The sequence below is a fragment of the Equus caballus genome, chromosome 2, assembly GCF_041296265.1.
Source record: "Equus caballus isolate H_3958 breed thoroughbred chromosome 2, TB-T2T, whole genome shotgun sequence".
In the NCBI taxonomy this organism is placed as follows: domain Eukaryota; kingdom Metazoa; phylum Chordata; class Mammalia; order Perissodactyla; family Equidae; genus Equus; species Equus caballus.
The window spans coordinates 13,444,506-13,466,102 of NC_091685.1; the positions used below are offsets into that span (position 1 = coordinate 13,444,506).

The window sequence follows — 21,597 nt, forward strand, 5'->3', positions numbered from 1 at the left end:
GTTAAAATGCCAAATATAAACTCATTCTTGAAATTCTTCACTTCATATAAAGAGATCCACAAGAAGGAGTAAAAAAACACTGGTTACAAATGTGGTCATGTGCTTTCAGTACACAGAAGAGTAGATAAAAGAGTTCTGGGGCCGGCCCCATGGCCAAGTGGTTGGGTTGACGCACTCCGCTACGGTGGCCCAGGGTTTCACTGTTGGGATCCTGGGCGCGGACATGGCACTGCTCATCAAGCCACGCTGAGGCGGTGTCCCATATGCTACAACTAGAAGGACCCACAACTAAAATATATATATATATTCAACTATGTACCGGGGGGCTTTGGGAAGAAAAAGGAAAAATAAAATAAAATCTTTTTTTAAAAAAAAAAAGAAGAGTTCTCCTAATGGCATGAGAATAACAATAGCAAAGAGAATAACAAATTGTTTGGTGGGAAAGGACATACAAATCTATAGGCCTGGTCCAGAAGCTTGGGAAAGCTGTCTGCTCCACTGTTACCTGCTTTAATTCCTGGAAATCTTACTTCCAGGTCACGAGTTGATGTGCAGGTCCAGTCAGGATTTGGTGTCTTTTTGGATGTGACATGTGAATCCAAGAGTCTACTCCTTGGAGTTTGGTGACACGTTTGGCTTGTTAACAGTACCTCATGAGGTCCTTTCCAGCGAGGCTGGAGGGAGTCTTTCTGGAGGCGTCTTTCCTTCAGGCTGTGGTTTTGATGTCTGATGTTTTTGTCTCCCAGGAGCTCACTGTGGAAAGATTGTTCTACCAAAGTACCATTATTCTATGTGGATTTGATTATGCTTTTACACGATTGAAGTATATCGCCTTTTATCAGTTGTTGATCAAAGGAAGCAGAGGCTAGGTGCATTGAGCATCTTGTTATACAGAGAATAGATTCTTTTTCGTTGTTGTTTTTGAGGAAGATTAGCCCCAACTGCTGCCAATCCTGCTCTTTTTGCTGAGGAAGACTGGCCCTGAGCTAACATCTGTGCCCATCTTCCTCTACTTTATACGTGGGACACCTACCACAGCATGGCGTTTGCCAAGCAGTGCCATATCCGCACCTGGGATCCAAACCGGCGAACCCCAGGCCACCGAGAAGCGGGACGTGTGCACTTAACCGCTGCGCCACCGGGCTGGCCCCTCCTTTTTTTTTTTTGAGGAAGATTGGCCCTGAGCTAACATCCGCTGCCTGTCCTCCTCTTTTTGCTGAGAAAGACTGGCCCTGAGCTAATATCCATGCTCATCTTCCTCTGCTTTTTATGTGGGACACCTACCACAGCATGGCTTGCCAAGTGGTTCTATGTCGGCACCTGGGATCCGAACCAGCGAACCCCAGGCTCCCAAAGCAGAACGTGCACAGTTAACTGCTGTGCCACTGGGCCGGCCCCAGGAGAATGGATTCTTATTGAACTTAAGCAAATACATATATTGTCATGAAAATAAGGATATTTTAATAAGAGTTTCAGAATTCTGGAGGGATCAGGTAGGGAGAAAAAGGTAATGCTTCAACCTTTGTTGCAAAGATACACTTTACCAAATTGCTGTTAAGTTATAGATAGCTTAAAGGAGAGGAGAAAAATGGGTCCTTTAAATCTGGAAAGCAAAATATCAAAGCAGTCAGTTTCCCATTAAGATTTTAGAAATTCCCACCCAGTTCAATGTTATGATCCTAAAGTTATCAAAAATCTGTATTCTAGAGTACTTGTCAAAGTCTTTTCTATGAACCTCTTTGAAGATGAAGCACTTTTGCAGGCACAATTTTTTGCCAAAGCATCAGAGTAAAACAATAACTATCTACAAATGACAAAAGACTTTAAAATGCTCATTATTAAAGATCATTATATGAGAGTTCATTATAATGCCATATTGACAAGGGAATTTGGTTATTTTTGAGACATACGACATTTTAAGATAATAATTGGAGTTTGATTGATAACATTTTATTAGGACATAACAAATTTTCACGATTTTCACATTATTTCTGGAGCACTTACAACACATACCTGTACAGACACACTGTCAACAAGGCTTAGTGTTACTTCTTATTTGACAATGCTTTCCATGTAATTTAACATATCAAATAAGCCTAATTAAATATCTCTCAGGTCAAAAGACTTTATTTAAAATGTGATTTTTGGGGAAGTTTGTCAAAAATATCAAAAAGGTTTTGGACATTTGACCAATAAGACCACAGATTTTTATGAAACAATACTTAATTATCCATTTAACCAAAATGACATAAAAGATATTAAAGGCAAATACAAGTTACATAGTTCTGAGCAAAACCCAGCTCTTTTAACACTGAGAAAAAGCAGCTTTTCTAAGTAATTGAAGACTTGATAAAGACAAACACAGAACCTTTGTTTCCCAGGCAGATTACATTAAGGGTAAACAAACTTTGTTTACAGTTTCTTATTAAGAGCAGACCAGTAATCTGAGAAGACTTTGTCCTTTTAATAGAGAGAAAAACCAAATTCTAATTTTGCACCAGGGTACTTTTGATATTAAAAATCATTTTTAAATAAATTTATTTTAATCTTAGCCAGCTTGACCACATATTAAAATTCTTTTTAAAGATTCCTTTTTCACAAATCTTCTACAACTTTTATGTGTGTCTTCTATCTTTTTCTTTCTTATTTTGGAACAGTCATTTTATTTTAGGGCAAAATTACTTTCTTTTTCTCTTGAACAAAAATTCATCTCCATTCCTCATACCTTCTCTTCCCGAAAACACACATCCTACTTTCTTTGTCTGCTTTTCATATACAATCATTTTATCAATTTCAAAAACCTAGAAAGTTTATCTAGAAAATAAATGATACAAGACAGTTATTACAGAATACTTACAGATTTTACTCTTAGAGGATAGCATTATTGACTATGAATTACATTAAATGAATGTAAACCCCTTCTACATAATATAGTTAAAATAAACCATATGCTTTTTGGAAATTACAGTATGAGATTCACTTGTGTCCATAGGTTCATCTTGATCTTGCTCTCCTTGACTGGGAATGACAGAACAGACAGAGGCAACAGGATCCCTACATTATTGCTGAAGAGGGTTGCTCTGAGTTGAGTAGGCAGAATGAAGGTTGGAAAGATGGAACAACAACTTCTAAACTGATGGCAGAGCAATAAATGTCTGGGGAGCCACCATCAGAATTCTCAATCTTGCAAGTACTTCTAAGAAATAGGGGAGGGGCCAGCCCAGTGGTGCAGTGGCTAAGTTCGCATGTTCTGCTTTGGTGGCCCGGGGTTCGCCGGTTCAGATCCCGGGTGTGGACTGATGCACTGCTTCTCAAGCTATGCTGTGACAGGCAACGCATATATAATGTAGAGGAAGACGGGCATGGATGTTAGCTCATGGCCAGTCTTCCTCAGCAAAAAGAGGAGGATTGGTGGCACATGTTAGCTCAGGGCTAATCTTCCTCAAAAATAAAATAAAATGTTAGAAAAAAAAAAAGAAAGAAATAGGGCTTCCCCTATTTTTAAACAAAGATTGCTGCCTGACTGTAAATCTGAAAAGACAAGGCAACAAAGTATGAGCCTGTCAAAGAATGATTATAGTCTGGCCTTGAGGAGTTATCACTCTGTATGGGACAGAAAGAGTGGTTGTTCTTATACTGGCCTCTCCATCTGGCCACATAGACCTTTCTGTTGCTCAGTTTACTGTGGTATAAGAGCAAGGCTTTCAAACATGTTGGATCATTCCACAGCAAGAAATATAGTGTATATTATGGTCTAGTATATACCTACGTGTATAAAACCATTTAAGTAACTGAAATAAAAGTTTAATAAACTGACATGTTTCCTATTTTTAGTATATTCCATATGTGCATTCTATTTTGCACTTTAGGAAATTATTTTATTTATATAGAGATAATAAATTTATAATGAATTTATCAATATTGATAAATGTAGATACCATGTATATTCTCTATTTAAATAAATGTTAATCATAATTTATCAATGGTCTGTGACTATAGTTTAAAAAATAAAAAGTTACAGTAAATCCTTCTATAGTTGGAGAAAGCTCTCATGGGATTCTGTCGCTTTTCATCTTACAAACAGGTGCCTACTGGTCTATTTGCATTCTCCCAGCATCAGTGTACACAGTTTGCACAGAGTTAATTTATGTTTCTTACTCTAAGTGTTCTGATATTTTCTCTTTGGTTCATTTTGTGTTCTCAGCTCTTCTTTCAGCTTTTTAAAACTATTTGTAATCTTTGCTTTCCAATGAAAACTAGGAAGCAGGCAATTGTGCAGTGTCTGTCATATATTAGCATTCTGTAATAGATTAGCAAATCCATAAACGCATTTCATAATTTCTAGAAGCATGTTTCTCTTTACAGCAAACTTTTCAGTGTGGCACAAAACATGTGTATTGATAGACCCAAATATTGTTTTTCTCTCTGTAAAAAAGTTAGAAAACCAAAATTAGACAAACTTATGTTTAGCAATCAATGTCTCAGTATACCATCCTGTCTGGAAATGATTTAGATATTCAATGACTATCTATTTCTTTTTCTTTTTTCTTCTTCTCCCCAAAGCACCCCCAGTACATAGTTGTATGTTCTAGTTGTATGTCCTTCTGGTTGTGCTGTGTGGGACGCTGCCTCAGCATGGCCTGACGAGCAGTGCAATGTCCATGCCCAGGATCCAAACCAGCAAAACCGAAGTAGAGGGCGTGAACCCAACCGCTTGGCCACGGGGCCGGTCCCTGAATATCCGTTATTTAGTTTAACTTAGTATAAGCTTTTATCTTATTTACATTTATTTAAACATTTGTTCTTAACAAATATGTTTGTATGAGACCTTAAATAGTTAACCATCATCTTAAATTATTTTTCTTGTTAACAAATTCTGTAACAGAAATATCATGAGCTTATTTGAGTAATAAACCCAGGTAGAAAAAGTTGTATGTTTGCATTACATTCAGTATCGATAACTCTGAAGACATGCTTGTTTTTATTAAACCAACAAACTAAAATTCTTTCTTGCGTATCAAAGATTATTTCAGATCATGTGAGCTTGAAAAACATTTGGGTTAGTTTCTGTATTTCTGACAGTTTTAGGAATACTTAATTTATATAAATGTTTAATTTTGGCAGTATTATCCAGAGGTAGAAAAATATCATATAATGTATATAAGACATACAAACATAGATATACAGACAGACACAGAGATCTTTAAAAATTTTAGCCATGTCTCAGATACAAAACTCAAGAGAATACTTGGATCCAAATTGTTTCTGGCAGAGGGACTAAGTTAAGATTACCTACTCAGATGGCCAAAGATTTTAATAAAAGATTTTTTTTTATTTGTATGCTGTAAAGATCCTTTTTGAAGTCATTTTGTCTTTTAGAAACTTATTCATACCAGGCAAGAATGCATTCCATTGTTTCTGAAAGGTTTGGAATCCTCTTTTAAGGGTACCCCTTAAGGTGGACTTCTCTGAAACAAAGTTTCCCCGGAACAGCCATTACAATTTCAAATTATTCAAAAGTTCACCCATTTCCAGAAGGGCATAAGAGCCTAGTCCGTACACCAGATGGAACCTGTCTTGCTTTTGATTCTCTAAAATGTCTCTACTTTGAGGGGCCCTTTTTTCCAAAAGCTCTTCTAAAACACCAGGAATTATGTGTTTTCTCCCCTTTTGAACATGATAGGTCACTTGCAAGGAGTCTTCAACATACCAATTAAAATAAGCTTCATATTTCACTTGCTTAATTTTAGATCTCTTATTTTCCAATTGTGTACAAATAAACTACTTTAGGTATTTCAAAAGAGCCCCATTGGGGCCAAGCAAGTTTTAAATCATCCTTGGTATACCAGTACCATTTCTTTAAAAATTTATATGCAGAGGGCCTATAATTTTTAAACATAAATCCAGCATAAGTCCCAAATGGGGGTTGAGTCCTTGTAGCAGTCTTAGACTATGTACTTTGCATTATAATTCCAGCAAGAGTCCTAACTGGGTGTTGAGTCTCCATAGCAGTCTTAGACTGCATACTTCCGTTATAATTCCAGCGGGAGTCCCAAACAGGAGTTGAGTCCCCGTAGCAGTCTTAGGCTGCGCACCTCTCATTACAAGTATGTACTCACCCAAAGAGAAAGTAAATTCCCTTCAAACAGTTCAGAAAGACACCCAGAATAAAAGCCAGAACCTCAACCAAGGTGGGAGATTTGGAACCAAGAGGACTTACCACCTGAACCTAAGGTCATCAGAGAAACAATGGAGCACGAAGGGCTCATGCAAGTACCTTGCTTGAAACCAGCGATGGTGCTGGAAACAGGCAGGAAGTCACTGCAGATCTCACTTCTGACACCAAATATGTCAACTTAAAGAAAAGAGGCAACTGCAAAACAAAAGGAGGGCTTTTACTTGGGGTATTAGAATTATAATTTAGGGGACACAGATTCTGGTAGCAGCCAGAAAAGTATCCTTCTGAGGAGTAAAAGTCAGGAGTTTTTATTAGCAAAAAAGAAAGCCCAGAACAATTACCTCAGTTGTTTTTTAAGATTTACGATTGGAGGGTAAATTTATATTACAGGTCGTTGGCTTACTCAACAACATCTTGCACTTACCAGAAAAAGTATATTTTTGCACAGTCCTTCAGAAAATCCTTTCTCAGCAAATAACTCCCTTTTGGCAAGTTAGCAAGATCAGCACAGTTTCTTATTTTTAGCAAGATAGAGTCCAGAGTAAAAGATGGAGTCACTGCTGATAACTTGTTTCACAGTTCCAAACTGGAATTTTATGGATTAGAACCCTAAAAGTATGTAATTACTCAGGCTATTGCTGAAAATGTATTTAGAGACACATCCTTTAACGAATGAACTTGGATAGTAACATTCTCTTTAACCAGGATAGTTAGCTGGTTATGGATTTTTGTGCTTGACTTCTCTGATTAACTAAGAGTTGTCATACATGTCATACATGGATTATTACTTTTGAAAGAATTCAAGTTTAATTAAATGTGCTGAGCATCAAAATTATACTTAACATGATTTAATCTTTCTTGATGATTCCTAAAGTTGATGAGAAACTCAGGACTTTAAGGTCACCACCACTATTAACGCCACTGAACCCAGAACATAGCTCTAGATAAAGAATTGAAACTAGCTTGACCCCTGTAATCATACACTTTTATGCCATGAAGGATTTCAGAGCTGGTGCAGCCCTCTCATCTTATAGATGAGGAAACTGAGGCCCAAAGAGGGAATGACTTAGTCAAAGTCACATGTGGAATTTATAGGAAAGGAAAACATACCTAATCTTAGAAGGTGCTTTTTGGGGGTGATAAAATTCTGATTTTAGTTTTGTTTTTTGTTTTTTTTTTTAACTTAGTTGTCTTTGTCTCATGTTGTTATAAACTCCCCTTTGTTACAGCCCCTAACCACCCTCTGCTGACCTTCTCCCAACCTTTCTAGTTTCCAAGTAAACTGAACAGTATTTCTATGTCATACCTCAGGATGAAATTAAAATTCAAGTTACAGGCAGAAAATATGTAATGTAATTTTAAGAGCATTTTCCATGGTCTTAAAATGGGGCAATAATGTTTTTATCCTGTGGACTGTTTATGTCTGACCAAAGAAAAAGAATGAAATTATTTGATATAAATTCAGAATAATAAATTATTTCAAAGTGAAGGTTTGATTTGAGAGGACAAGAAAACCTTTGTTATTTCTCTATTAATATCAGTGCATTTGGAGATTAAAATTAAATTGCAGATATCTAAATCCTGGAAGAGAGGTGACTAGCATTTTTATAGAGAACTCATTTAACAGAGTTAGAAATTAACACATTCTCGGTTACTTTTTAGCTTCATACAGGAAGGATGAGTAGAATTCCTTATTTGTTCTTAACCCAAAGAGGAAAACTTCCCATAGGGAAAGTGAATGAACTATAATTATTGGAACTATAAATGTTGAACCTTCATTTTAAAATTATAAATGTAGGGGCCAGCCCCGTGGCCGAGTGGTTAAGTTCCTACACCCTGCTTTGGCGGCCCAGGGTTTTGCCAGTTAGAATCCTGGGCGCAGACATGGCACTGCTCATCAAGCTATGCTGAGGTGGCATCCTATATGCCATAACTAGAAGGACCTGCAACTAAAAAAATACACAAGTATGTAATGGGGGGCTTTGGGAGAAAAAGGGAAAAAAAAATCTAAAAAGATTCTTCGAAGAAAAGAATTATAAATGTAGCATATCACCCTCCAGCCATGCCCTCCAGGACAGCTGAATCTGATTTCTTTCAGACATTGCTGCCTGTCCTTTGGAGGCAGCAGGTTTGTTGCTTTAAGAGCTGCAAAATTGCCTTTGTGGCCCCTGTCCTAACTCTGAACAGTCGAAATCTCTACAAAGAGGTCACTCAGCTCTGTCAGGAATATACTGTTTTTAAACATCTAAAGTTGGATTTTTTTTGTTTTTTTGGGAAGATTAGCCCTGAGCTAACTGCTGCCAATCCTCCTTTTTTTGCTGAGGAAGACTGGCCCTGAGCTAACATCCATGCCCATCTTCCTCTACTTTATATGTGGGATGGCGACCACAGCATGGCCTGCCAAGTGGTGCCATGTCTGCACCTGGGATCTGAACCGGCAAACCCCCAGGCCCCTGAAGCAGAACATGTGCACTTAACTGCTGCGCCACCAGGCCGGCGCCCTAAAATTGAATGTTTTAATCTTTGAGTCAGCTTAACATTTGTACTAACATTTACTGATGCTTTTGTTTGCCTCTGTGTATACAAAGATAAAAGACCTCCTTATGAAGTTCAAAGTCTGTATGGGGAAAAAAGCCCGTGTAATCCAATTTAGAGATTTAAGGTCTATAATGGATCAGAAAAGACTTCACCTCTGGAGGAGATAATATATTGGCTCTGCCCTTTTTAAATCTTTTTTTTTTAAAGATTGGCACCTGAGCTAACAACTGTTGCCAATCTTTTTTTTTTTTTTGCTTTTTCTGCCTTGTCTCCCCAAATCCCCCTGATACATAGTTGTATATCTTAGTTTCAGGTCCTTCTAGTTGTGGTATGTGGGACGCCGCCTCAACGTGGCCTGACAAGCGGTGCCATGTCCACGCCCAGGATCCAAACCAGTGAAACCCTGGGCTGCTGCAGTGGCACGTGGGCCGGCCCCAGCTCTGCACTTTTTAATAACTTTGCTAAGACCTGAATCTTGATGGATGAATGTGGAGTGGGGTGGGAAGACAGAATAGAGAATGCGTTCTTGGCAGTTTACTCTAGCAAATTAATATTAGCTATGTGGAGGGGAAATTGTAGGAAAGAAGCCTGAATTAGGTAGGTGGAGTCCTATTCTGAAGACCCTTAATGTCATGATAAGGAATTTGAACCCAGTCCCGTAGAGCAGTGATCTCCAAAGTGGGGTGTTCTCAAAGCCAAGGAGTGTGCAGGATGGAGTACCAGAGGAACATATTAGAATCTCTAATTCTTTCAGTTTTTCTTCTTTCAAAACTATTTTTGTATATATTATATAAAAAGCATGTTGTATCGTTTATAGTGATTTGTGTATTTTTAAACAAACTTAAAAAGTAAGTGGGAGTAAGTGGATAAGTCTTCAACATTTTTTTTTATGTTTGGAGAACACTATTTTAGGGTGTCTTTAAGCAGGGAAATGAAATAAGCAGCAGAAATTGGAATATGGATTAGAATAGGGGAAACCTGGCGTAAGAGAGACGAGTTAAGAGAGTAGAAAAATATTTTGAGGCCTGAATTAAGGCAGTGCAGTGGAAATAAAAGAGGAGGACTTGGGGACCAGTGAGATGTTGGGGTGGGGGACTGGGTAGGAGAGGGAGGACTTCATTCCTAGACTTTGGCCAGATTCCTCATTTAAGATCCTGGATGGTGGTGACACTATGACTAAGCTAAGGAACACAGGAAGGATATTGAGCTCTAAGCCTAAGGATTATCACATTTCTTTCTTACCGAGTTGGTCATTCCTTCCTGTACCTACTACTCCACCCTCAGTAAAAACAGTGGCATTTGGCCCTTTGCTGTGCTCTTTGGGGACTGCAGACTGAGAATCTTTTCCAAGCGTTTTCAACCAAAATTGAGCTTGGGGAGGTCTCCACTGCAGTTAGCCAATGGTGTTTATTAAAGCACCAAACTATTCTTGGGGATTGGATTGAGATTGGCCCACATAGGAAAATGTAAATTGTGACCATTCATGGTCACACCAAATAACTGAACTCATTAGTTCCATATGGTCAGGGGTGGAGTGCAGAGTGGTGATTTGGATCATAGCCATCGTTTGTGGAAGTGCTGGGTGGGTATAAGCATGGTAGTTACCTTGCCCTGACAGTTTTTTTCCAGGGGAGTGTGTGTCTCTTTCTCCATGCCATAGGAAATTGTTTGCCAGATTGTGTTATTTATAACAATCTGTCATAGAACAGCTGCCAGAAAAGAAAAGAGGCTATTCCCAGTAGCTGTCCCCACCTCCCACCCCACCATTACCACCACACACACATCCGGTTTTCTGATTTAACTTTTGTTTTTTTCTTCTAGTTTTACTCTGTGGTTTTGGCTTGATTAAAAATGTTCTTGTAATGAGAGATTTCTGGGCTTTGCCATGGCTTGGTAATTGGGTTTTCTAAGCTTAATTTGTTTGCTTTAGCCAAGACTAACTGGCAGCAGTTTGGGTTTTGAATTCCTGGGTGTCTTGATTTCTCCCCAAACACTAAAGTGCAGTCTTCTGCCGTCCCTTGAAGACCTTGTATGTTTCCAGTTTGTCAAAAATGCACACATTTGCTGTCCTTAAGAGCTGTGCTTTTTGCCCTTGACCTTGCCCTGGCTCCTCTAGAGGAGCAGCCTTGGGATAAGGCATCCTGAGGACTCTTGGAGTAGTCAGTGGGGAGGCCTGTGGAGATGCCGGTTGGTCTCTGCAGTAAAAGAGGCATATTATTGGCGTTAGAAGAGAACTCCTCCTCCCAAACATAAGCAGCTGAGGGTCGGTGTGCCCCGGGGACTTGCAAGTTAATTGCACTTCAGATATACGGTTGCTTCACAGTCCAAACAGTCTGTGTTTATTCATGGTTTGTGGTCACACGTGATCAGAAATACTTCTGGCTCTTAGCAGTTTTTCCACTTTCTCTTTGTGGACTCCAGTTAGTAGAAGAACATTTGCATTTCTAGTGTGGGCTTTACATTTTTAGAATAAAAATCAAAACAGTAGTCATTTATATTCTTTCTATTACACCTTCTATAAAAATGTAAAGAAAAATAGTATTATGAAGATGTCAGGATGATTTAGTTTTCCTTTGAGACTTGTTTCTTCTTGCAGCATTTCCAGCTTTGGAAACAAAGTACATTGATCAGACAGCAAAGACTTTCCTTTGGAAGTGGTGGAGCTGTAAAGAGGACGGGAATGTGTCTGGACTCAGTGAGTCTTACATGGTGCATTCTCTGGGAACACAGGCAGGAGAGGGCCTGACAGAGTGGCACCTTCATCTGTATCCCAGGCCCTGGCCTTTCAGACTGACGCCTTTCTTTTCACACTGAGAACAGATGGCAACCAGACACTGGGGGGAGGAGCCTGTTCCTTGTGCTCTTTGGGGATTTTGCATTCAGCTTAGCAAAAAGTCATCTAAAAGCAAAGAGAAAAATGAGGCTGCAGACTGTTCACAATTATGCAGGACTTGTTTGGCATTCACTCTACTGACAGATTTATTTTTTGCAGATATTGAATGATAACAGCATTTATTTTCCAAAACGGCGTTGTCCCCACTTCAGAGGCATCTGGATTGGGGTCATGTTCTTCACTTTGGGGTACACTTAGTAACTCAATTTATTGTAGAGCAGTCAGCTTGCAGAAATCAGTCATCTTATTAGAGAAACTTAGAAAAATAGAAAAGAGATTTTTTTTTCTTCAGCAAACCGTCATTTTCATTATAGTGAAATGAGGCAACTTCTGTAGTGACATGTCTTTAGTAATGGCCCGTGCGCCCTGCCTTTCTAAGCATTGTTGTGAGAAGTAGATTCTGTAGGCTGTTTCTTCCTTAGCTGGCGTGTTATAGGCTGACTTGTGAAGGTTTGGTGGTTCCTGGATAGTGAGTTGCAGTCTTAGGAATTTTTTTCCTAAGAAGAAATATATGGAGAGACTTTTTTTTTTGTGGCTCAGAGTTAAGATTCAGAAGGAAGTAAGAGAGCCTTAAGTAGAAGAGTAGGGAAAAAAATCCACATTTGAACTTCTTAACCTAAAGAGGCCTTCAAAAGGAATTGTTTAGGTATAAATAATGAGTTATATGTAGAAAAAGAAACGATGGTTCTGGTACAGATTGTATGTTCAGGGTAAGAAATCTCGGGCAGTAAGACAAGGCATTCTGATGGTTGAGCCTTACTTTCTGAGCAAATATGACTCTGCTTTCCTAGAATGTGAGTTGAAATCATCCGTTTCCCCACCCAAAGGAGGAATCTTGATTTTAAAGTCTTAGAAAAGTTGGAACCACTTACAAAAATTTCCACGTCGATATCCACTTTACTCTTAAACCAGTGATAATTTAGTTCAGTGTTTTTCAGACTTTTTAAAGTACAGACCCTGTTTTCCAAACCAAAGCTTATACAGAAGCCTAGAAAATAAAATTAATTAAAGAGCTGCTGCCCTGGTTGACTCAGGAAGGGCAGTAGGAACCAGGCTTTCCCTAAGCCACCTTTGGGAAAGAGTAGGTATGCTATTGAGAAACAGTGTAGTCGATTTAGATTGCGATATAAGGAATTTTCCAGTTGATTGTTTTTGGCCTTCTGTTTTCTGCATTTATGATAAAACGTAATGGCAGAATGTATAGATAGAAATTTGTTTCAAATATATTAAGTAATCTTTCTTAGCCACTCACATTTGATACTTTCTAGTCCAACTTTCCTCCAGGTTCCAGAATAGTGTCTGACTGAGCATAGAGTAAGTGTTCAATAAATGTTACATAAGTGAATCATGGCAAGTTATAATCCAGTTTCTGCTTGAGCACTTCTAATGATGGGAAACTCATTTCCTTACCAAATTATTCTTTTTGACTAGCTCTGATTGACAGATATAAGTTAATATGGAAACCAAAAATACTTCTGTTCATGTTTTACCTATTCATTTTTAGTTTTGCTGTTGGGCTATTCAGGTGAAATTTGGTTCTTCCTTAAGACTGTCAAGTATTTGAAGAGTGCTGTAACCCCACTCCTGCTCCTTGTCCTGCGCAGGGTCCCCCACACACAATCTTTTCTTTTCCCTACTGAACAACTTTTGTTCTTTCAGCTGTCACAGTTTCTCGCTCTTTCACCATCTTGATCATCTTATTGGTAGTTTTTCAGTTTATCAAGTTTGCTCTTAAAATATGATACTCCAACTGGTATCTAGTACCCATAGATTGGGGACTAGACAGACCAAAATTTAGAGTATCTGCCTAAGATCTAAATTCGGGTCTCTTTGGTACCCAGTACTGCAGACTAGAACCTCCCTTAAAAGGATCTTCAAACTAGCAAAGTTATATTTCTTTAAACACTGTTCAATAGTACAAATTCTTTAGTTAAATGAATAGTCATCACTAGTTGTTAGATCTTAGATAGTTACATATCTACTATAAACCTGTTTCTTTGTAAAGTATAAATAATAATAGCACAGTAGCATAGGGGTTTTGAAGACTGAGATAATGTGTACAAAGTGTTAATCATAATTCCTAGCCAATAGTATACATTCTATAAATGTTAATTATCAATGTTAGTTATTATTGTAATTAATCTGAATTACTAAAATTGCCATCAGAAAACCCACTGCTGTGAGAAAATCTTTTTTTTAATCTTGAGGAAGATTAGCCCTGAGCTGACATCTGCCACCAATCCTCCTCTTTTTGCTGAGGAAGATTGGCCCTGAGCTAACATCTGTCCCCATCTTCTTCTGCTTTATATGTGGGATGCCTGCCACAGCAAGCAGTACGTAGTTCTGCACCTGGAATCTGAACCGGCAAACCCTGGGCTCCCAAAGCAGAGCATGCAAGTTTAACCACTATGCCACTGGGCCAGCCCAAGAAAATCTTTTTTTACTTTATTAATTCATTCATCAGACAGTTACTGTCTACTATGTGCCACGCAGGCACTGTGGTAGTAGGGTCTCATATTTTTTTACCCCAAAAAATGAGGACTAATAATAATAATAGTGACAATCCCATACTCATGGAATTGTTATAAGGATTAAATGAGTGCTTTTATACATACCTGAGGTTGTATTGTAATTGTTTACTAAAAAGACTGATTTCCCAAAGAGGGGGGCGTTGTATTATCTTCATCCTGTTATTTCCTAGTACTGTAGCAAAGTGACTGCTTTATAGTATTTCCTAACTATATTGAATCATCAAACTATGTGAAAATGCTTTTTAAGCTGTAAAGGGATGTATAAATTTAAGATCATTAATTCCATAGTCATGGAAATAGACAATGTGGTGGTTTTCAGGCTCCGTTCCTTAGTGCCCAGGATTCCAGAGGTGACTCAGGGATGGTAGCAGTAAGGCACACACAAAAGGGAGGTCGATAGTTCAGGCTCTCCTCCAGCACAGTTCAATTAGAATAACCCCATTTATTTTACTTGCTCTGCTGCTGTGAAAAAGGTTTGAAAACAAGTGTCCAGTTTGTGTTGCTTCTAAGCCATTGTAAGTTTATCCTGTGATGATTTGTGTGATCCATTGTTTTTTTGTGATAATTGACTTTCCCTTTCTCCATGTGACAGACAGATGTACTGGTCCTGAGCTGTGATCTGATAACAGATGTTGCCTTACATGAGGTTGTGGACCTTTTCAGAGCTCATGATGCATCACTTGCCATGTTAATGAGAAAAGGCCAAGATAGCTTAGAACCAGTTCCAGGTCAAAAGGGAAAAAAAAAAGCAGGTAAGGAAACTGGAGTTTGATTTATTTGTTTGTTGGGTTTTTATAATTTTTATTTTGTCATTCATGCTTTTACTTAAGAAACATTTATTGAGAACCTACTGCACTGTAGGTACCATGCTAGGGGTTGATGACATAAAGTCAAATAAGACACAGTCCCTGTCTTGAAGAGGCTTGTAACTATTGATTAGGTTCTGTAATATCCAATAGGCTTTTTGTATGCAGAGAGGAGCATCTGAACTGTTTGTATTGTATTTAAGGCTCAAAAAATTGAATGCAATTTATCTAAGAAACAAAAAAATCTAATTTAAAATCAGTTCTTTTGAAAGTATTTAAACCTTGATTACAGATTTAATTAGATACATTTAAGCAATTAAAATTATTACAAATTTAGTATGATTGATTCTTCTGAGTACTCCAATCATCCTAAATAACCAATAAACGAGATAGTTGTTAACCATGCTTTGTTTTCTTAGGATTACAACATATTTGTCTTGATGTTTTCCTAGGATTCTAGTAGTAGGTTATTTAATTTTTTTTAATCTTCAGAGAGTTATAGTAATCTTACCAGACCAAAAAGAAAAGGAATAATACTCTAGTCCAGCCAAGGTTACAGAAATTGGTTTATTGACCTGTTGTCAGTTTTTGATAAGGCATAATTCCTGATTGCTTTCTCCAGAGTATTTCAAACCTGAGTTACCAATTCCCTGACTGCTACTTTTTTGAAAAGTAGTTTCTTAGTTCTTTCTCCTCTTCACCTGAATCATTTCTATATTTTCATCTTCTAGGTCACTAGTCCTCTCCTCCATAAGGTCTGCTGTATTTTTTGTGCTTTCTACATTATTTTTTATCTCACTGATTGTGTTCTTCCTCTCCAGAATTTCTATTTGGCTTTTTTTTTAAGCTTCAGTCTCTTTGGTGAGGTATTCCTTCTGTCATTAATTTTCTTCCTGAGCTCATTGAACCATCTTTCTGAGTTTTCTTGTAACCCATTGAGTTTCCTTATGACTGCTATTTTGAATTCTCCGTCAGATTGTAAGTTTCTGTGACTTCAGATTTGGTTTCTAGAGAGTGGTCATTTTCCTTCTGTTCTGCCGTGTTACTGTAGTTCTTCATGGTATTTGGTGAGTTGATCCTCTGCCAGCACATTGGGGGTAGTAATCACCTTTTATTTGGGTACAGCTTTGGTTGCCTTGGTCTCATGTTCTTGGCTCTCCGCAGGCTCAGATGCCATTGTCTCATGCACCACCTGTGTTGCTGTTCCCTAGTTGTCTGGGGATGCTTGTTATGCCACTGCCATGAGTGCTGGCTTCGTGAGTGTCGCTGTCACTAGTCGGGGCTCAGGGACCTGGAGACTTGTATGCAGCCCCCCTGCTGATGGAGTTGGTATTGAGGGTGCCTCTACTGGGGACCAGGTGCTCCCATCCTGTCTGAAGGGAGTTGTATAGGTCGGACTGCTGCCTCTGCTGCTGCTCCACCAACTGTCATGGGATGGGACCACTGCCGCGCTATTACCACTTCCCCTCAGGTGTTGATGCATGCGCATGTGCACATGGGGCTGCTGCCGGCCACCTCTGCCTCCCCAGGGATATTTGCACACGTGCAGGGCTGCAGCCAGATGCCACCACCACCTCCTGACTAGGCTTCTTTTGATAACTAAACTTATGGCCAAAAAGCTTTATAAGATCACATTTTTTATATAGGTTTTAATTTTTCCTGAAATGATGTGTTCATTAAGTTTTACTTAGCCAGTATTATATAACCCATTGTCCTGTCATTATATATTGATGTAATTTGTTACAATTATCAGAAGCTATGTATGGCTTATTAGTATCTTATTATTATTAATAGAGCCACCTAGAGCTTTCATTCCTGGGATTTGAGTAATCTAGTTTGTGTTTTTAGCTCTCTTCTGTAGAGCATTTGGTTAACTTACAATTTTGGATTATAGCATTGAAACTTCTTTCTAGTTGCTTTTTGTGTTCAAGTGATCACTGGTGCAGATTAATTGTTGAATCCTCTTTCTACCTTGTTACTATGTATGATCCTCATGTCAATCAGTCCTTTTGTTCTTGATATGGTTTCTACTTTTGTGAGGTTTAGTTTGCCTACTCGCAGTTCCCTGTATTCAGCCTTTTCTACCTACACAGATAGAAACAACTGTATATCCAGACTTTATAAACAGATGTCGATTTTATAAATATGAATGTTTTTATTTCTTTTTTCCATACTGCTTTACTTATAACAATTTAAAAAAATCAAATACCCTATTATAGTTACTCTTCTTGGTATTAGAACTGTTTAATACATTTCATATTAACTTTTATCTCTTAAGTGTCATTATAAATGCATACCTTTTCACAATTTTATTTTAAATTAACTAGTATCTATCTACCTATCCATTTAAAAAGTTTTGATACTTAAATTGTCACAACATGGCCAGTGGAAGTTCCTTTAAGCTGGCTCTCCTATCTTCTTTGGGAAAGTATGATGCGGAGGGGTAACTTGCTTTATAGCTGGAGTGTGAGTTTCGAGGTCAGGGAAGCAGGAAATGGGACTGAAGAGGATACAGGGATCAGACTAAAGAGTCTGAACTTTCTCTCCGAAACAGTGGGGAGTCATTGAGGAATTTTAAACAAGAGAATGGTGTAATTAGATTTGTGTTTTAGAAAGAATTTTCATTCTTAACATGACTTTTTGAACTCCTCAATATCTATATTTTGTTATATTTGAAGGTTATACTTCACCTAAATAACTGAGTTTTAGATTCCTCCAATGAAATGCTATGCATTTCAGTGATAAGCATTTTTTAAAAGAATCCCAAATTTCTCAGTTTATATATTTAGTCTGCCTCTTGGCTGCTATTATGTGCCAAAACAGCCAGCAGTCCCCTCTTCCCCAGGCAAAAACTGTATGATCCTGGGCAAATTATCTAATGGTCCTGGACTTCATTTTCTTTAGCTATAAAATGAGACTGAATCCTTTCAGAATTTTTTGTGAGAATGAAATGAGATGTCTGTAAAAGCATGCAGTCTACTGCTTGAAACATAGTAGTTGCTTAATAAATTGTAATTGCTGTTAATATCACCATTTTCACATTTTTAGAAATATTCCTATGGGAAGTAATTTGGTCCTGTAGCCTAAGAAATCACATTTAATAACTTTGTAAGCATTCTACAGTGCATATTTAAACGGAAAACTTCATATTTTATGTAAAATGGCAATGCTTTAAAGACCACAAAATATCAAAATGTTTTTGTTTGCATAATAGCATGTAAGTCTAAAGGGAAACTACAAGTGGCAGCCTAAATGTCTAGATAAACTTCTTTGAAGGACAACACATAACTTTTTCTGGTGATTCAAACAGGCCTGCTTTCCAGCCTTTTTTCGGTATCAACTTCTCAGAAAAAATTGGATGACTTGGAGGTGTGAGAAGGACCCAGAAGCTTAGCTAAGCTGTGCTTGTTTTGTTTTATTGGAGACGACATGTTTATTGAGTAAGGGACTCTTTTTCTGGACAAATTATTGACTGTTATCTCTGCAGCTCCACTTTGTCTCTTGGGATATTTAAAAATGGAAAAAGTTCTAGGAAGCTGTTATTTAACCCAGCCAGTTCACTGTAGTATTTCTCAAACTCCTCCCCAGCTCTTAGAGTATATAGCCTGAGTCCAGACTAGAGTCAGTATATGTCACTGTGCTTCAGAATCACACAGTGAAAGCTGTCACTTGGTTGTCACCTCTCAATCAGCTTAGCTCCCTCTACACTAACAAATGTCGGCAGGCAGTTCTGAGCTTATATTTCTTTTGCTTCCATTTCTTTTATTTTTCTCAAAGCTGTACTGCAAAAAAAAAAAAAAAAAAAAAAGAATCCCATTCCTGCTTGGGCTTCTGCTTTATCTAAATTCTCTTCTCAGTCCCCATTTTCTCCCCCAATCCCTTTTTTTCCTAATTATATCCAATGGAAATGACCTGAAATCCTTGCAGTCTGAAAATTAAAATACTTCTGATTGAGAAAACAGTATACAGAAGTAAGTTCAAATATACTAGAATTCATAAGTCACAGTATGATAAATACAATATAGGAGCATGTGCAAAATACAGGGGGCAATTTAATGTCTCAGTTACGGGGAAATGTATGTAAAGGCAGGATGTTTGAAAAGAAGGAGCTGAGCAATTTACTCATGTGCAGAGAGGGTAGTTGGTATGAAATCAGATCCTTGACTTACAAATGCATTAAATTTTGATGTAGATGTGGAATTTAGGATAAACTATATATAAAATCTATTCCAAGCCCTATGTGAGAAACGAAGGTAATCAGGATTTGCTCTCAAGCTAAAATCTAATGAATGGAGCTAGGTGGTTTTATTTACCAAGTTTTTATATCCATTTATGGCCTTCTAGTACTTTGTGAATAGTTGCTCAAGATCACATCAGTGGTAAGTGGTAGAATCAGAACTTGAACCCATGCCTTCTGACTCCATAGCCTGGGCTTTCTTTTTCTTTCTTTTTTGAATTTAGTTTTTATTTTAATCAAGGTTTTATATGCCCATAATTTAAAGAGTGATATAATTATCCAAGATAGATTATGATAAATAGCAACCCCCTACCCTGTTTATGCTCACTTCAGTCAGAGCCAGCCACTTTCAACATTTTTAGCTAATTTTTTTCACATTTAATTCCATATCTCCAAGTGACATGCTTTTGTTTGCTATGTCTTGATATTTTTAGCTTTTGTTTGCTGTCTTGATTTCTCTGTTTGCTTCGTACTATGAAACTTAAAGATTTAGTTCTATTTTACTATATCCTTTGCCTCCAACACACACACAAACTTTCAGTCTCCTCAGCTTCCTAATATAGTTATTTATATTGTAGTGTTGATGAACTGAATATTTAATATTTACATTATTACAACTATAAATGATATTCACAGCTGAACCTTATAGTATATGATTACTTTTCTCTTTCTTCCTTGTATTTTCCTAAAAATTAATTTTCTTGTTTTTTTCATTGCTTAGTTTTCTATGTATTTTTCCATAATTCAACCTTACCCCCAGTTGTGTGACTTTCCTCTCATTACTTTTGCACACGTTAGGTGTTCCCTCAATTTCAAATTCTTGAAGATATCTCTCCTAGAACTTTTCTGGATTAGTTGCTGTGCTGTAGATGTCCTTTTATGTTCACCCCTCACTCTCATATCTTGAATCTCATATTTTTCTCTTTCTTAGTTTATATCCACATTTTTTTATTATTATTATAATTATTTGCTGAGGAAGACTGGCCCTGAGCTAACATCCATGCCCATCTTCCTCTACTTTAGATGTGGGACGCCTGCCACAGCATGGCTTGGCAAGCAATGCATAGGTCTGCACCCAGCATCCGAACCAGTGGACCCCGGGCCGCCAAAGTGGAAAGTGTGCACTTAACCGCTGCACCACCGGGCTGGCCCCATATCCACATTTTTGTGTGTGTGGTCCACATCCTGTGGTAGCCTTCTGAGATGGGGTTTGTGAAAAATAGGTTTTTTGAGCTTTTGCATGTCTTTATTCTGCTCTTATACTTGTTTGATATTTTAGCTAGGTATAAACTTCTCTTGGAAATCATGTCCCCTCAAAAATTTGAAGGTATTATTTCACTGTCTTCTAGCTTTCCCGTGAAGTCTAACACCATTGATTCTTGATTCTTTGTAAGAAACCTTTTTTTTTCTCTTTCCAGAAGCTTATAGGCTCTTTTTGTTTCCAAAGTTCTAAAATTTCACGTTCATATGCCTCAGTATGATCTAGCATCATCCCGTCTTGCATGCTAATGGGCCTTTCAATCTGAAAATTCAAGTCTTTAATTCTGAAAAAATTTTCTCAAATTAATTCCATTTTTCTAACCCACTGCCTGACTCAAACTTTAAAGTAACTTCTACCAATGTGCTCTTCCCTTCTCCCAACTCACTATTGTCCTTAGCTAAGGTAACTACCTTGCTGACTCGTACTTATCTTTTTTTTCGCTTTCTTTTTCATATAGTTGTATCTCAGCTTTGTGTATCCCTAAAAACATATGTATAGATTTTAATTGCTGTTAATTTTATTTAAAAGGAGGATAGTATGATGTATATAATCTTCTGGGACATACTTTTTATTCAGTATTATATTACCAAGGTTCATCTTTATTGTTATGTGCAGATATAGTTTCTTCATTTTGAGTGCTATACAAAATTCCACTGTATAAATACACTACAGTTTATTTATTCTTTTCAAGCAATGGGGATTTAGATTGATTCCAGTTTTTTGCTATGAACATTCATGTACTTGTTGCTTAATGGGCATCTGCAAGAGTTTCTTAGTAGAATTGCTGGGTTGTAGGATATATGAATATTCAATTTTGAGGATAACGTTAAACTGTTTTACTCTTTTCCAAAGTAACTATCTGTTTCCCCAGCTAGCAGCAATTTAAAAGAATTCATTGCTCCATTTACTCTCTAGCACTTGGTATTGCCAGACTCTGTGTCAATTGAGCAGGAGTGAAATGGTATCTTACCTCATTGTGATCTTTCTCTACATTTCTTTCCTCTAGTGAGTTCGAGTGTTGCTGTTTGTTCACTGGTCATGTTTATTTTCTTTTCTGTGAAATGCCCTTTTATATATTTTGCCTAGTTTTTCACTGAGATTATTTGCGTTTTTCTTACTGATTTGTATACCAATCCTTTGTCAGTTGGATGTG

General features: G+C 37.6%; 1 protein-coding gene across 2 annotated transcripts in view; it reads left to right on the forward strand.

Annotated features, from left to right (window-relative positions):
- The window catches only part of EIF2B3 (eukaryotic translation initiation factor 2B subunit gamma), a 128,492-nt gene that overhangs the window by 28,462 nt on the left and 78,433 nt on the right, over nt 1-21,597 (forward strand). For both annotated transcript variants that reach the window (XM_005607107.4, XM_070260079.1), the window contains exon 4: nt 14,733-14,892. In XM_005607107.4, the coding sequence (XP_005607164.1) occupies nt 14,733-14,892 (160 nt within the window). The remainder of the gene's footprint in view (nt 1-14,732; nt 14,893-21,597) is intronic.